General features: G+C 39.1%; 1 protein-coding gene across 1 annotated transcript; it reads left to right on the forward strand.

Moving 5' to 3' along the window:
* The first annotated feature begins 4,002 nt into the window (after positions 1–4,002).
* LOC140242720 (tubulin alpha-1C chain-like) lies at positions 4,003–14,798 on the forward strand. The gene is made up of 4 exons (XM_072322480.1): positions 4,003–4,180; positions 11,029–11,251; positions 12,231–12,379; positions 12,969–14,798. Exons 1-4 carry the CDS (start codon positions 4,178–4,180, stop codon positions 13,947–13,949), a joined length of 1,356 nt encoding a protein of 451 aa, XP_072178581.1. The 5' UTR covers positions 4,003–4,177; the 3' UTR covers positions 13,950–14,798.
* The last annotated feature ends 581 nt before the right edge of the window (positions 14,799–15,379 follow it).

Genomic DNA, 15,379 nt, shown 5'->3' on the forward strand with positions numbered 1-15,379 from the left:
TGCTTGGGATATGTACATAAATATATTTGTATCACATTTTATATTTCAGTGATATTAGAATTTTTAGTTTGCAGATTGACTATGATAGAGATATGATATTACAAGCAAAGCTTGTGTGAAAATGACTCTTAAATAAAAGGGTAGTCTTTGGAAATGTTGTATTTTCCATTATTTCTTTCTATTATCTATCGTTTAATGTCATATTAGAATACAGTAAATGATATGAGGACCAATTCAGGGTAATACACGACCGTTATTACTTCATTTCATTTCATTTCATTTCATTTTATTTTATTCTTCTCCTCTTTCCAACAGAACATAACACAGTATAAATTAGGAATCATATCACAATCGTGTACATACATCTTGCAAATGATATCAAATGATACAATAATAAAGTTACATGCATATATACGCAAAAAAATACAAGGTTATGTTTCAGTTGAAAAAAAAAAGAACTGAGAGGTCCACTAAAAAGCAAGCTTGTAGATTGTGAACCCCTCAAGAAAAATCTAATGAAATACTTATTTGCATATGCTTAGCACAAGTATAATTTAAGACAAGACGGAACAAAATAGGAGACACACAGCAACATGACACGACTCGACAAAATAGATGGAAAAATGGAAGGAAGGAAGGAAATAAGAAAGAGAATGCCTACACGCTGATCAAGGAAACGAAAGAGGAAATTGAAGAGGGAATTGAAGAGGTGCTTCAAACAGCTGGTGGCTGCATACAGCCGTGCAGAGATTATGATGGCTATTTCATTATAATAAATTCAGAGATTAATTGATTGATGGTTGGATGATGAACCCTGTGGTTGTTGGGACTTGGTTAATAAAAGCGAAAAATCAGAGAGGGTTTAAGAGAAAGGATTTCAACTTCCGCTTAAAAGAATACAAAGAAGGAGAATTTTTCATTTCGCAACTTAATGAATTCCAGAATCTAGGGCCTGTGTATATAAATGTATTCTGAGCCAATAATGTTCTCAGAAGGGGTAAATGAAACTCAGAAGATTGCCTGGTGGGATAATTATGGAAAAACTGATTCCTTGTAAATCTTCACATGTTGGTCCTTCAGTAAATTACAGCAAAAAAACAAAAACAAACACAAGAACAAAAACAAAAAACAGTTATTCATCCATTATCATATTGTTAACTCAAACTAGAACAGAAAAACGTACAACATTTGACGGACATGGTTGTCAGTTTACAGTTGCCATCGCAACCAGCAATATCGGACTTTGCTAAGTTATACATCAAAATGTTCACAATAAAATTTTAGGGAAAGTCACCAAATTTGATCGAAATCTAGTAAAGGGCATATCCTATCAGGGGTGGCAAATGAAAATATTATGGTAGGGGGACAATGTACCACCAGGGCTTTATAGGTTTAAAGGACCTATGCAATATCCACAAATGCATTTTGACCTGTGTTGATTTATAATGCCCTGATCATATACGTGCCATATTTTTTAATGTATTTTCTATTTTTCTTCCGATTACTCGGATATGCCAACAAAAAATGAAAAAAAAAAATCGTCCTAAATTTGGATTCTGTCTATGACATCATCTGTCAATCACTAAACCACTAACTACCCCGTATAAACTGGATATAACTTCCCTGTTTCCATGCCATGTTGGCTAATTAGTACCTGTACACGGATATCAAAATGTTACATGGACAAAATTATGACATATGATTTTATTTAGATAGTCGTTTGGTTCCGTGGGTGATGATCACCGTTTTATTACTCTTCTCCTATCAATGTGCATTGCATTGCAGAGCGTTGCTAAATGGCCAAGTTTATTATAATTGCATCTAAAGGACGAGGGAGCTAGGTGATACTCTCACCTCCTGATAAGACACCGTCAGGTAATAGCCTCAGTCAAGGAAGCAGAACGGATAAAAGGAGAGAAGATAAGAATTATCAACAACAACAAAAAAACAAAAAAAAAAACAGGAAAAGGAAAGATAAATGGAAACGATGAACTAATGAGACAACGCAAAATACAAGGAGAGGAGAGATTGACGTGAGAAAGAAGAAAGACTGAATACAATAAGAAGAATAGAAAAAGTAGGCCTAAACCCCTGCTTACGTTCACAGGCCAAATAGTATTTGTACGGTATCGCCTAACACGCAATATGTGATGTTATATATCAATTAATGCTCCCCGAATTGAGTGTCTACAAAGAAAAGCAACAGACCAAATGAGTATGGCCTGCAGGTGAAATATTCATAGATATGGGTCGAATGTTTAAAATAGGCAGGACGACAGAAAGAAAGTTAGAGGAAAATAAGACATGATAACTTAAAGATATTGGGAAATTTATGAAATGATATTGCCTATGCATATGCTATTTACTATAGGGCCTACGACGATTTGCCTTGCTATACCTGTGTAAAGTGTATAACGACCTGAAGCGACTTAAAACAAGACTATGTATTTGCCGGGGAAGTGCTCAAATATACATGAGTCATCGCATGGCGCGAAATGCCATCTGCTTCCTTGTAAATTCCTCGATAGTACAATGTAGCTACATAAACTATTATGCAATTAATACAACGCGTATATCCAGTACACGTGGAGCAATCGACGTCTGCTACATACATAACCCGAAAACACTTGTAAGCGCCATACCAAGTTCTAAAAATAGATTTCATATCGCTATTACGTAAGTAAACACTAATGCAATGGTAACGTAGACAACATACCATCATTAGAGAGAAAAAACAAACAAACAAACAAACAAACAAACAGACTTATCTATAACGGGTGTGAGAAAGATGGTGACGAAAATGTTTGAACTGCAAATCTCCGTTTTCAGGTATGTAGGCAACATTAAAGCTAAATTTAATACAAACTGTTTTGAACATACAATATAAATTGCCTTCAACAAAATATTCCATTAACTACGAAATCCGGGGAAATTTTCTTAAATATATGTTTTTGAGCCATATACGCAGCCTACTGCTTCTATAACCTTAATACAATATCTCTGTATTATGTAGATAAAATATTATGTGTGAATGTAATTTATACAAAGATAAAATCATGTTCAAGTTCAAGATAGCGTGAATGTAATTTAATATTATAGGCCTATACATACAAAAACCAGGGGCCCGTTTCATAAAACTTGTCATCAGTGACAAGTTGTGAAGTGACAAGCTACTGAAATCCTTGCATATGATTGGCTGAGAGCAAATTTGTCATAGAAATGTGGCAGTTGTCACTGATAACAAGTTTTATGAAACGGGCCCCTGGTCCATCGTTCTATGCAAAACGAATACTCTACAACACAAAATGGACATAAATCATTATATATATTCTCAAATATCTATGAATTATAATACTACTACAATAAAATGGCGACAATGATATATTCTTCCTCAATATCATAGTCATAATTCTCGAAATCTAAATGAAAGTTATGTACATATGTATGTATAAACGTATACGTTGAATATAAGTACATGACCTTGTAGGCCGTATTACGTGTAAGTATGTATATGTATGCATCTATACATGCCGGACTCTGTATATGTCGCAACGCTTGCCTCACGTTAATACCCGATTGCTGCATACATGTATTTTCCCCAGCCTATGCTGACTGCAAAATTTAGTCTTGATACTACGTACATCTTTCCCCTGAGCCACACTGTTCCACTGTCAGCATTCCATGATCCACGTGATAACATTACTATCAAAGGGAATGCAAGGGAAATTGAAGCTGGAATCAAAGAAAAATCTTAGGTTTTTACCTGACAACCTCTCTCTCGCCTACGTTTGCCGTTAGTCCCTGCTTTTCTTGATCAAAATGAAGATTTTTAAAATAATTGTCTGTTTAAACTGTCAAGTAAAATGTCGGAACATCAAAGACTACAGTCCAATGCAGCGAGAGCTGAAAGGCACTCCTCCTCTGCTCACAGAAGGTCCATTGCCTTATAAAACCAGGGAGCGCTCTACGGATAGCTTCATTCCATTCTCTTTGTCGACCGCCCATCACAACGGACCACAAAGAGAACTACGGGAGAGGAGAGCCCAACTTGGGAAAGTTTTCATGATTTATGATTATTCTGATGCTCTCATTTGAGCGTAGTTCTCAGGGGTGAATTTCTGACGTAATCAAGTTTGTTTTCTGTTCGCTTGACTCTGTGCAGGCTATCATTTTCAACATGGTAAGTTACCTTTCGTGTTTATCTCATTATCATTTTGTTCTGAACTTATTTTTTTTTTTTTTTTTTGGGGGGGGGTTGACATGCCATTGTAAATTATAATGGTGTGCCAAGACATTTTTTAAATAAAAACTTGGTTCGAAGAAGGGTATAATAATATTGCTATTGAAATACTTTATAAGAGCATGTGCTGAGTAATGAACATGTAAATGGTCAGGCAAAAAGATGATCATAGTAATGTGTAAAATAAGAATAAGATTTCGTATACTAGTACATCAAATGAATCAAAACTTTTTTACGTTTCACTTGAGGAGCTTTGAGCATACATGAAGAAATTAAGCTGAATTAAAATTTCGCGAGAGATAAAAGTGGATAATAAACTCGATAGTAATAATAGTCCTAATGCTTCTCTCTCACGGTTTTCTTTTTTGTTTCCAAGTTACGTAATATCTATATCTATATTTCTATGAGTGCGTGAAGGGGTCTCGACCAGCTACAGCGGGATATAAGAACCCATTACACAGAGAGAGAGAGAGAGAGAGAGAGAGAGAGTTGTGAAATGTTTCATGATTTTTTTTTCAACTATATAGCATAATAAGACTTGTTTTGCTAAAGTAACATATAAGTAAGAGGGAAAATGCAACTATTTGCAACGTTCAACTAAATTAAATTGAATTTAAAGTTCAATACAGTTTGGAGATATGCTGAGGACGATATTTAATACTGCTTATACATGGCACTGTTCACATCGTGTTTTAACCTCTCTTTCCTTATGTTATTCCAGATAGAAGTGTTATCTTGTCATTCGTATTGCACTGAGCTCTCTCGTTCTACCCTATTCATGAATATAATATGTTAAGTGTTTTGTTACATGTATTATTCATTTGGATTTTTAAAAAGAAAATGATCTGAAGATAATGTCAAGGTGAAATGTCCAAAATTCGACTTAGGCATTTGGGCCTAATATGTTATATAAAATTTCATCAGTAAGAAATACCCGATAGGTTACCCCTCCCCATACACACATGCACAAAATGCACACAAACGCAAATGCATCTGGGAAAAGAAGATGAAAAGTATACGTCATAGCTTGTTGTGACATTGTTTGATGGGAAGCTGTCAATAGCCTAAAAGAAACATGCAATCAAAAAAAAAAAATTGAACTGGCGGGTTGATTTTGTTTCTCTGTATGTTTTTGTTTTGTTTTGTTTTTTTGGCGTTTTTTGGTGTTTTTTTTTTCTTTTCTTTTTTTTTTGTTCATGCCGCAAAATCAACGGAAAATGAAATTGGAACAAGATGACGTGATCATCACGGCATATTGGCGAGCTTAAGATCTGCGACGCAAACGCTAAGATGACGCTAATCGGGCAAAAATTGTGTTCTGCACAGCTGTTCATGGTTATGGCATCGAAGGGATGCGTCGTCTCATAAATAGCGTTCGCATCGAAGATCTAAAGCTTGCTAGTGTTGGACGTGACGACGGAAATTCTAACGGAAGCGTGTCAATTGGCATGTGAGTCACCATGGGAGGGGAAATTCAAGATATGACCTCTGGATATACATCAAATTACCCGTGTTATATTCTTATGTCTGACCTGAGTATCCGGAGAAGGAGCCCAAAGTTATTCCACTTGACATGCTTGACAACTTCTCCAGCGAGCAGGCCGGAGTCTGTAGAATCTGTCATAATTTATGTTGACGCACAAACACACAGAGACACACATCCAGCAGGGAGTTGAGATTTTTCTCTCACCTTTCTGCAGTGACACATACAAACAAACGAAGGCACACACAAATACACAAATACAAACAAGCTTTTCATGTATAAGATTCTCTCCAAGACATTGACATATTTGAATGTCTCAACATTGTTTGAAGTTTTAAGATTTAAATAAGATTAGTATGACCCAGAAAACTATTGTACTGGGAAATTTAACCTTATTTCTTTTTTTTTAAAGATATTTTCATCTTTTCATTTCGTACTTTTGAAGGTGTGAGGGAGAGAGAAGCGGATGCGATGAGAATAAAATTGAGGTGAAGTCATCGTTTAGCTGATTTGAAAAAGAATTAAATGGATAACCGGCGCGTTGACTCAGGACATAAGTTTGATTCAATCTAAGCTCCGCACTGGTCTTGCAAATGCATTGTCCAGAATTGAGCAACGACAAATTTATATTGCATGTCATCATTCATGTCATTAATGACATACAACGCTGTTGTGGACAGACGTCCAAATTAATTAATCTAAATGCTTACAGACAAGCTTTACGCTCTGATTTTAATTACGCGTAAGGACGATCGATACCAATTTGACGTCCTTAAAGGGGTACTTTGCATACGGTGACGTCACTGAATATTCATCGAGCCTTCAACAAGGCTAGGTTTATCGAAATTCAGTGGTGCTTTATAGTTCTGAGTAGCCAAAATGTGATATTCAAAGCCATTGGCATAGGTGAGATTAAAATAATTAATCATGCTTTACGTAATAAAGGTTGCCCAATGTGTTGTAGAGGTAATTCCCTGTAGTCACGTTACGTGGAAATTATGATGAAGGCATTTACTTCTGGCTAAAACGTTGATTTTTCTAACACACCGAAAATGTCGAAAGCAGTTTCAAAAACAAACAGTAAAACAAAAACTTTTTTCGAAGCGTGATTCGGAATTTGGGTTATACCAAAGGCCGTTATGACTATATACATGTTTTTTATTTACGTGAACGTGATTTTAGCATAACAATATCTTGTTTGATAATACTTGACTGAAACTTGCCAGTGTGTCGAATTGAAAATGATCCGTTGGAATGTATTCGATTTAGAATACGGGGAATGATATCAATATTCTATAGCAGCCTTTGTTGCATTTATTATGTACGATGTTTTGCAATACCCACAGTCGAAACCTCTTTATCAAATCAAGCGCAAAGTCAGGTTGTCTGAGGTAGAGGAAACACGCTCAGAAGAGCACAAGACTGCCATAATTTATGCTCGTAAGTGAAACAGGCAAAATAAAAACAAAACAAAACATAAGAAAATGGTTGCCACTATACATCCCATGAATCCCACTTGTCCGTCCATTTTACTTTTGTAGACAATGGAGAGCCTTCATTTTTGGAGAACGGTAGATTTTTTTCCCCTTTATAACCGGTCATCATGTCAAGAATACTACAAAATTATAAATCATTTTTACAATTATGCTCATTTTTCAATGACGTGTGAAAATGTGTGTTATGCGTTTGGAGGAGTTCTCTCATTTTCTGTCTGACGTTGAATACATTATGTACATCTTCTTGCGTGTAGAGCGGCGTTTCCCTTTAAGAGTGACACTTATTTATACATGCGGGTTATCGGTACGGTAGATCTCAGTAACAGCTCAGAGCATTGGCATTCGCCTCATCCAAAGCTCGGCTCATCTTTATCACCAGATCTGCTGTGAACTCCAAAGATTAACATCGTTCTATCACATGAAATCCTGCAACAAAAGGACCGGGGGGGGGGGGATCTCACAATTATTATCATGAAACGTTGAGTAGGGAATAATCTAAGAATGTAATTCAGTGTACATAATGCGCATAACAGACGGTAATGGGAAGGTTCGTGCTTGTGACCTTTAGGTGTGTTATGTGTTGTAAATATACGAACTACACGGCAATGCCGAGATAGCCTTAGTCAAGGCGGTCTCGGTTATACTCCTTTTGAAAATGATATTCCCAATGCAGTTCGACATCCGAGCAACTTCCAGGGGTCATTGAGAATATCATATTCGCATGGCAGTCTTGACATTCCAAAAGCAGTTTAGTCAGGAGCGACATGATGAGAGTTTAACTCTCGGACTGCGGACGTTAACCTGCTCGTACCTCCCTGCCGTTCTCGACATCGGCATGATGAAAAGAATTTACAATATCGCCTTGAATAAGCCTACATTCAGGAGACCAACATCTGTTCCGCGGCTGCTGTTTGACCATGGAGCTACTAACAGTTAGTAGCTCCATGGTTTGACATTCCTGAAATTTCAATACGTATTCCTGTATTGAAATCTCGTATTGAAAATAAGGCTTTTGAAAATAGCATAGATTTAATTTGTTTATCGTCAAGTTAAGTTGCTTTCGATTTTTACGTTTCAATTTATCTATATTTGTATGACTTAAGTAATCACGGTCTCAAGAAGAAGTGCGGATATTGATCCTAGTATATTCTGCCCTGGATTTAACTGAACTTAGGCAAGGATGATTCAAGGACAAGCTCACCCAAAATCTTTAATATGATACTGAGTGAAGGGAGCAATATTATTAGAACGCATCAGTGAAAGCAGGGTTTGAGGAAAATCGGACAATCCGTTCAAAGAATTGTTGAAGTTTTTGTGCAGCCTTCGCTGGATTAGACGACTACTGACAGTGTGTTATGTCACATTATGTTCAACGATACAAAGAAAAAAAATAAAGAGAATTCCACAAAATTTCATTTTTTTAAGGACATGCACACATTCCATTGACTTGTTACTGAAACATGTCAAGGATGATGTCGCCCCCCCCCCCTGCTTAACAGAAGTGAGACAAGCACTCTTTAATTTTTCTAGAAATATGAAGGTTTATATGCTTAGTTCTTCGTTATTGTTGTTCATACGTGACGTCACAGACTGTAGAAGTCTTCTCATCCAGCGATGGCTGCAAAGAATCTTTAAAACTTCATAGCTTTTGAACGGATTGTCAGATTTTCCTCAAACTTGCTCTAATGTGCTCTAATAATATTACAGCATTCACTCAATCCACAGCACATAATATCCAGGTGAACTTGTCCTTTAAGTAACAATATGCGCGTGGAGGTGGCTCTGATTCAAGTCTTTGCAGGAAACAAGTGTTGATGCCAACCGCGCGTGTACTGACTTCCTCATGAGGGAATTCACTCCAAGTGTTAAAGTTGATTTTAAAAAGCCTAATGAAACATACTCAACACAGAGAAGGGTGGGGATTCCCTGCAAAGTCAGACACGGATAAAGAAGTTTATGCAGAATGTTAGATATCAACGTATTTTCGTATAAGAGTTGCTATCGGTCAAAAATCACGTACTATAGGCCTGTACACAAATTTAGTGAGGATATATGACGTCATTAGTTCACACCTGTCTCATTAGTTTGAACACATATCTATTATGATAAGAACATTCTTTTGTCAGTAATAATTGGGCATCTACAAGACTATACCCCTTCTCTTTCTCCAATTCATTCTTGCTAAATTATTAGAAGTCTGGACAAATTTAAAGTGAAAGATGCCTCTTCATTATTTTAAAAACACAAAAAGTGCTATTTGGTGAAGATTTGTTTGCGAAAAAATGACATACTTGTGAAACTGTGACGTCATCAACATCTAACTGACATTGTGTTACTGTGACTATCATTCCTGTTGGGAAATTTTGTGACACTGAAAATTCCAGCTTCGTATTTCTGTAGGTATTGCGGAAAATCTATACTGGTCTATTTGTCTGATTTTATTTCATTGATTGAATTCAGTTTGAACATGGAGTGGATTGTCATTTCAGACGTACATTGTTTGATGTAAATATTTAATGTGCAAATGGCGGTATGTGTGCAGTATATTTACTGAACAAAACGGTACTTTGCGACATGTCGCGACAGCATGTAAATCTGAGAGTACGTTCACCTTTTAATCTATTCTTTCGTTTGAGATCAAGAGGAACATTTAACTAGTATTACATCTTTACAGTTATCTTGGAGCGCTAACGTCCCTGTCGGTTCTGAACGGCCGATTTTGGTCATGAAGAGAATGGGCGAGTTGTTCACTGGCCCTTTGAAGTCACCTTTTATGGTCATCCTCTCCTCCTCGATGAACCGCGCACTACAGTATCTGAAGCCAGCGGGCTGGTCTAAATCGCAACATGAAGGCTATATCACTATACATAGAGCACACTCAATGAAATATGCCATATCTATATTCACAATGTTACTTACAGTATCGGCTTGAGAATTAGGTTTTGTTTTCTTTTTTCTCTTTTCTTGAATTCAGTGCTATACCACTCAACGGATACCATAGAAAACCGCATCCACTTTCCATTAGGAAATTCATATGATACCAAAGATCATAGACTATAACGTATGCTGGAATGGGTTAAATGGACAATGTGAGCATCCCTTGTTTGTTTGTTTTTTTCACAATGTTTTTCGAGTTAATTCTCGAGTTGAACATCCAAGCTTCCTCCTTCGTGTGTTCATTGTGTCTTTATCCACGCCGATAATGTTTCCTTAGTTTATTTGCCTTTTGCTAATACTTCCTTGAAATGCCGTTGTCTGGAGGTAGTCATTTATTTTCGTCATACAATGCGTGCCACAGACATTAAAGGGTGTGTACGGTTCTGGCCGAAGCGAGGATTTAGCTTTTAACGTTTCGCGAGATATTCAGAAACCACTCTAGGAGATGTCAAAGAGCATGCAATTCTAAGGGGTATCAAAAGTTTATTTGATGAAAATTGGTTTTGAAATGGCTGAGATATCCAAAAACAAGGTGAAACAAAGAGATCCTAATAAAAGGCGTGGCCTGTCGCCTTTTATTATCATCACTTATTTTTTGATATCTCAGGCATTTGAAAACCAATTTTCATCAAATAAACGTTAAACCCTTCTTAAAAAATGACATGCTCTTTCATATTTTACAAGGGGTTTCCCATTATCTCACTTAGAAATGTTCTAAACATGAATCCCCACCTCAACCATTACTGTAGAGTCCCTTTAACCCTTCGGGTACGACAAACTGCCGGTCTGTGGATGCCCGGTGTAGAAAGGATACTTGTTCCGTGTTGGTTACTAGTATAAAGATCACATTTTCCTTCGTGTCTGTCCTACAGCGTGAGTGTATCTCTATCCACGTCGGACAAGCCGGTGTCCAGATCGGCAATGCATGCTGGGAGCTGTACTGTCTGGAGCACGGCATCCAGCCCGATGGCCAGATGCCGAGTGACCACTCCCGCGGCGGAGGCGACGACTCCTTCAACACCTTCTTCAGCGAGACCGGCGCAGGCAAACACGTCCCGCGGGCCGTGTTCGTCGATCTCGAGCCGACCGTCATCGGTACGATTTTTCGTGATCAAAATGGTGCAGTTTGGAATGTCAGTCAGTCAGTCAGTCATCACTATGCTTCGCGTAATACAACCAATGTCGGATATATGCCACAAAGATAATCAAAATTCCATAAATGTTTGAACGGCTTCATAATGTCAAAGATTTGAATTCTAGCAAATATATAATAAATGTTAAGTCATAACAATACAATCAATACAAATACAGCGTTATGTCATTAATACTTTGACAAATTAAAAGGATGACTAGGACTAATGCCTCACTTAGTACTTAGCAACTGGCAACATTTCAAAAAAAGACATGTAAGTGATTTCCTTCAGGCTAGAATCTGGCATAACTGAAAGAAAAAAAAAATCCCGATCCATTTTATAGCTCAACATTTCATCATCTCCTTGATAAAAGCAAAACAATCGATGTAAAACCCGGTTAAATGATTTTTTCAAACAACAATTTCGATGTACACATCCTCGATGTTACGGATATAGTTAATCAGCTTTCACGTGTGTCGTGTATGTGGTATCATGATCTAAGACTCTACATTCATATCCAGCTGAAAGTTAGCACTCCTCTTCTTCAGCCCTTACAATTGCCTTGTAACCACTAAGAGGTCGACAGGGTCAGAAACGCATTACGTTCAAAATCATAATCATTATTTTCCTTATCTCGGTTTAATCTTACTTTAATATGTACAGTCCGTGGGTGCAGGCCTAATCGTTCCGATCTTGCAGCATCCAGATCTGAGGCACATTTGCGACGATAATGAACGACGTCGAAGCATGCCAATAGTATTGCTTCCTTTTGTTCTTTGTTTTCTTGTTTTGCTTTTGTGGTTTTTTGCTTATTTCTTTTTTGCTTTAGACGAGGGTCCTAACAAGAGCCGCATAATGCATGTTAAGCACTTTCTATCATGTCCTTAAACATTTCATCTACATTCCATCTACATCGGTAATCATGTTTATTTCTTTTGCAGACGAGGTCCGTACCGGAACCTACCGCCAGCTGTTTCATCCTGAGCAGCTGATCACTGGCAAGGAGGATGCCGCCAACAACTACGCCCGTGGTCACTACACCGTCGGCAAAGAGCAGATAGATATTGTGCTCGACAGAGTTCGAAAGCTTGTGAGTATTTTATATGTATTTTATCAATCTTATATATATATGAAATATAACTACCACATGGAAGCAGGTGTCATATGCTTTCCGGTGGCCATGAATGGTGGCTACAATCATCCTATAACGTCCCATTTTTATACATTTGCAGCAGTCTCAAGTTCGTAACGAAGTAAAAAAACAAAAAAAACAAAAAAAAAACTCTTTGTAGCTTCGAGAGTCGTGAAGCTATTGAATGGATAATCTCAAGAAAGTTAAAGACAGATTGTCATCTGGGGGGGGGGAGGCAGTGAAGAAAGAAGGACGAGAGTGTGACAAAGCTAAGGGTTGAGAGGAATATGAGTACTAGTATGGATAAGGTAGACAGGATAGAGAAAGACAGGGAGATGGACGTCTCCTTCCTCGACAGAGCAATGTCGTAACAATCACGGTGTCGCAACTCTTCTGAAGGCCAATAAGTAATGCTCTTGAAATGTTTTATGTTTCCGTCGGGGAGCGGGAGGAATGAATGGATTGATAGATGACGATCGATAGAGATAGACAAAGATATAACCGCTCATTTCAACCTAAACGTTTTTCTCAACCCTCTTACTAATAGGCCGACCAGTGCACTGGTCTTCAGGGATTCCTCATCTTCCACAGCTTCGGCGGTGGCACCGGCTCCGGCTTCACCTCTCTGCTCATGGAGCGTCTCTCCGTCGACTACGGCAAGAAATCGAAGCTCGAGTTCTCCATCTACCCGGCGCCTCAGATAGCCTCGGCCGTCGTTGAACCATACAACTCGATCTTGACCACTCACACGACTCTTGAGCACTCTGACTGTGCCTTCATGGTCGACAATGAAGCCATCTACGACATCTGTCGGCGCAACCTCGACATCGAGCGTCCGACGTACACCAATCTTAATCGTCTCATTGCGCAAGTTGTGTCTTCAATCACGGCGTCTTTACGTTTCGACGGTGCGCTCAACGTGGACCTGACTGAGTTCCAGACCAACTTGGTGCCGTATCCTCGCATCCACTTCCCGCTTGCGACATACTCACCCGTCATCTCTGCGGAGAAGGCCTACCATGAGCAGCTGACCGTTGCCGAGATCACCAACGCCTGCTTCGAGGCCGCCAACCAGATGGTAAAGTGTGATCCTCGTCACGGCAAGTACATGGCCTGCTGTCTGCTGTACCGTGGTGACGTCGTCCCCAAGGATGTCAACGCCGCCATCGCTACCATCAAGACCAAGCGCACCATCCAGTTCGTCGACTGGTGCCCAACTGGTTTCAAGGTCGGCATCAACTACCAGCCACCAACCGTCGTACCCGGTGGCGATCTGGCCAAGGTCCAGCGTGCCGTGTGCATGCTGAGCAACACCACGGCCATCGCCGAGGCCTGGGCTCGTCTGGACCACAAGTTCGACCTGATGTACGCCAAGCGTGCCTTCGTCCACTGGTACGTGGGAGAGGGTATGGAGGAGGGAGAGTTCTCCGAGGCTCGTGAAGACATGGCAGCCTTGGAGAAAGACTACGAAGAGGTCGGCATGGACTCCGTTGACCCGAACGACGAGGATGAACAAGAGGAATACTAATCAGATAGAGGGACAATGCCAAACAAAAATCAAAATATTTCCACCTTTCATTCTTATTGAGGTAACGAGGAGTTAAATTTTCCCCAGATGCGACTTCTTCATTGAAGCCACCACTAAAACGTGGCTCAAAGTCACATAATGAAAACATAAACCTTCCGTATTTCACTCCAGCATAAAGTTGCGAAAATAACCTTCGTGGACCTCTTGTTCTCCCACAAATATTTGGTAATTACAGAGTAAATATCGAAGCAGACTATATTTCACAAGTGATATCGTTGACATAGCAACGAATACAAATTGTTACCTATACCTCGCATTACGAAGTGCGAACTTTGTTCATAGAACCATAGGCGCGCTGCCACAATAACTGTGAAAACCTTTCACACTTGTCTATAGGTCACATACTATCATGAACGACGTTCTGCCAGCCGTTCAGTTGAATATCTTGGATGTAACAACTTGCATCTTTATCATAGTTTGTACATTCTTCTTTCTCTAGAAACAAGCACCTCACATGGGTAACTCATAACATCTTTTACAGGGCGAAAACAATGAAATCATGCAGTATCGAAATATACCGCCAAATTTCGAATATACACCCAAAGATTTTCATTCAACTACTTGAAGCTTGACGACTAGCTTAGAAGTTTTTCATCTTCTGGCAAAGTTATCTCAGACGATGCCGTCAATGAACATTTCAATAATGTATAGGAGCAAGTGTGACAACGATCTTTGTGCAAGATCCCTTCGATATATTATACTTCAGGGTAAACACCAAGAGTATGTGCATTATAATTTCTTACGTTGTGCAAGATATTTTTGGAACTGCAATAAAACAGATCTAGTAAACACTTTGACGTTTGATGATTCGTCTTAATGATATTGTCATGTCCCAATAAGAGTCAGTTTTAGCCGATTCCACCTTTAACGCTGTATAAGTCTTATCACCATTCTTCGCTGAAGTTCCGACATCTGTGTGTGCGCACATTTGCCACTTGAAGGCGTGATTGTAATAACCGTCGGCTAGCAATTGGCTAGTTCCGACATTTGTGTGTGCGCACATTTGCCACTTGAGGGCGTGATTGTAATTTTGCCGTCGGCTAGTCATCGTCACAGCGGCACTCGTGAAACGTGTCTCGCATGCAGCACTCACCGAGCAGGCAACAACATCGTTAACCCTTCAGCCCCGAACGTCGGCGACTGCACGTTCTGTAGGCTACTGTATGGGTGTGTGTTTGTGCGTTGTGTGTGTGTGTGTGTGTGTGTGTGTGTGTGTGTGTGTTTGTGTGTTTGGGTGTGTGTGACGGTGTTTCCGTGTGTTTTCATGTGCGTGCGTGTTAGATGTGGATGTGTGAAAATGGACGCCTTTGTTGGCCTGATTCCCATCATCATTGACATGCACAACATTAGGAGTGGAGCGTCGCGTCGCC

Source organism: Diadema setosum, chromosome 19 (assembly GCF_964275005.1).
Source record: "Diadema setosum chromosome 19, eeDiaSeto1, whole genome shotgun sequence".
Lineage (NCBI taxonomy): Eukaryota > Metazoa > Echinodermata > Echinoidea > Diadematoida > Diadematidae > Diadema > Diadema setosum.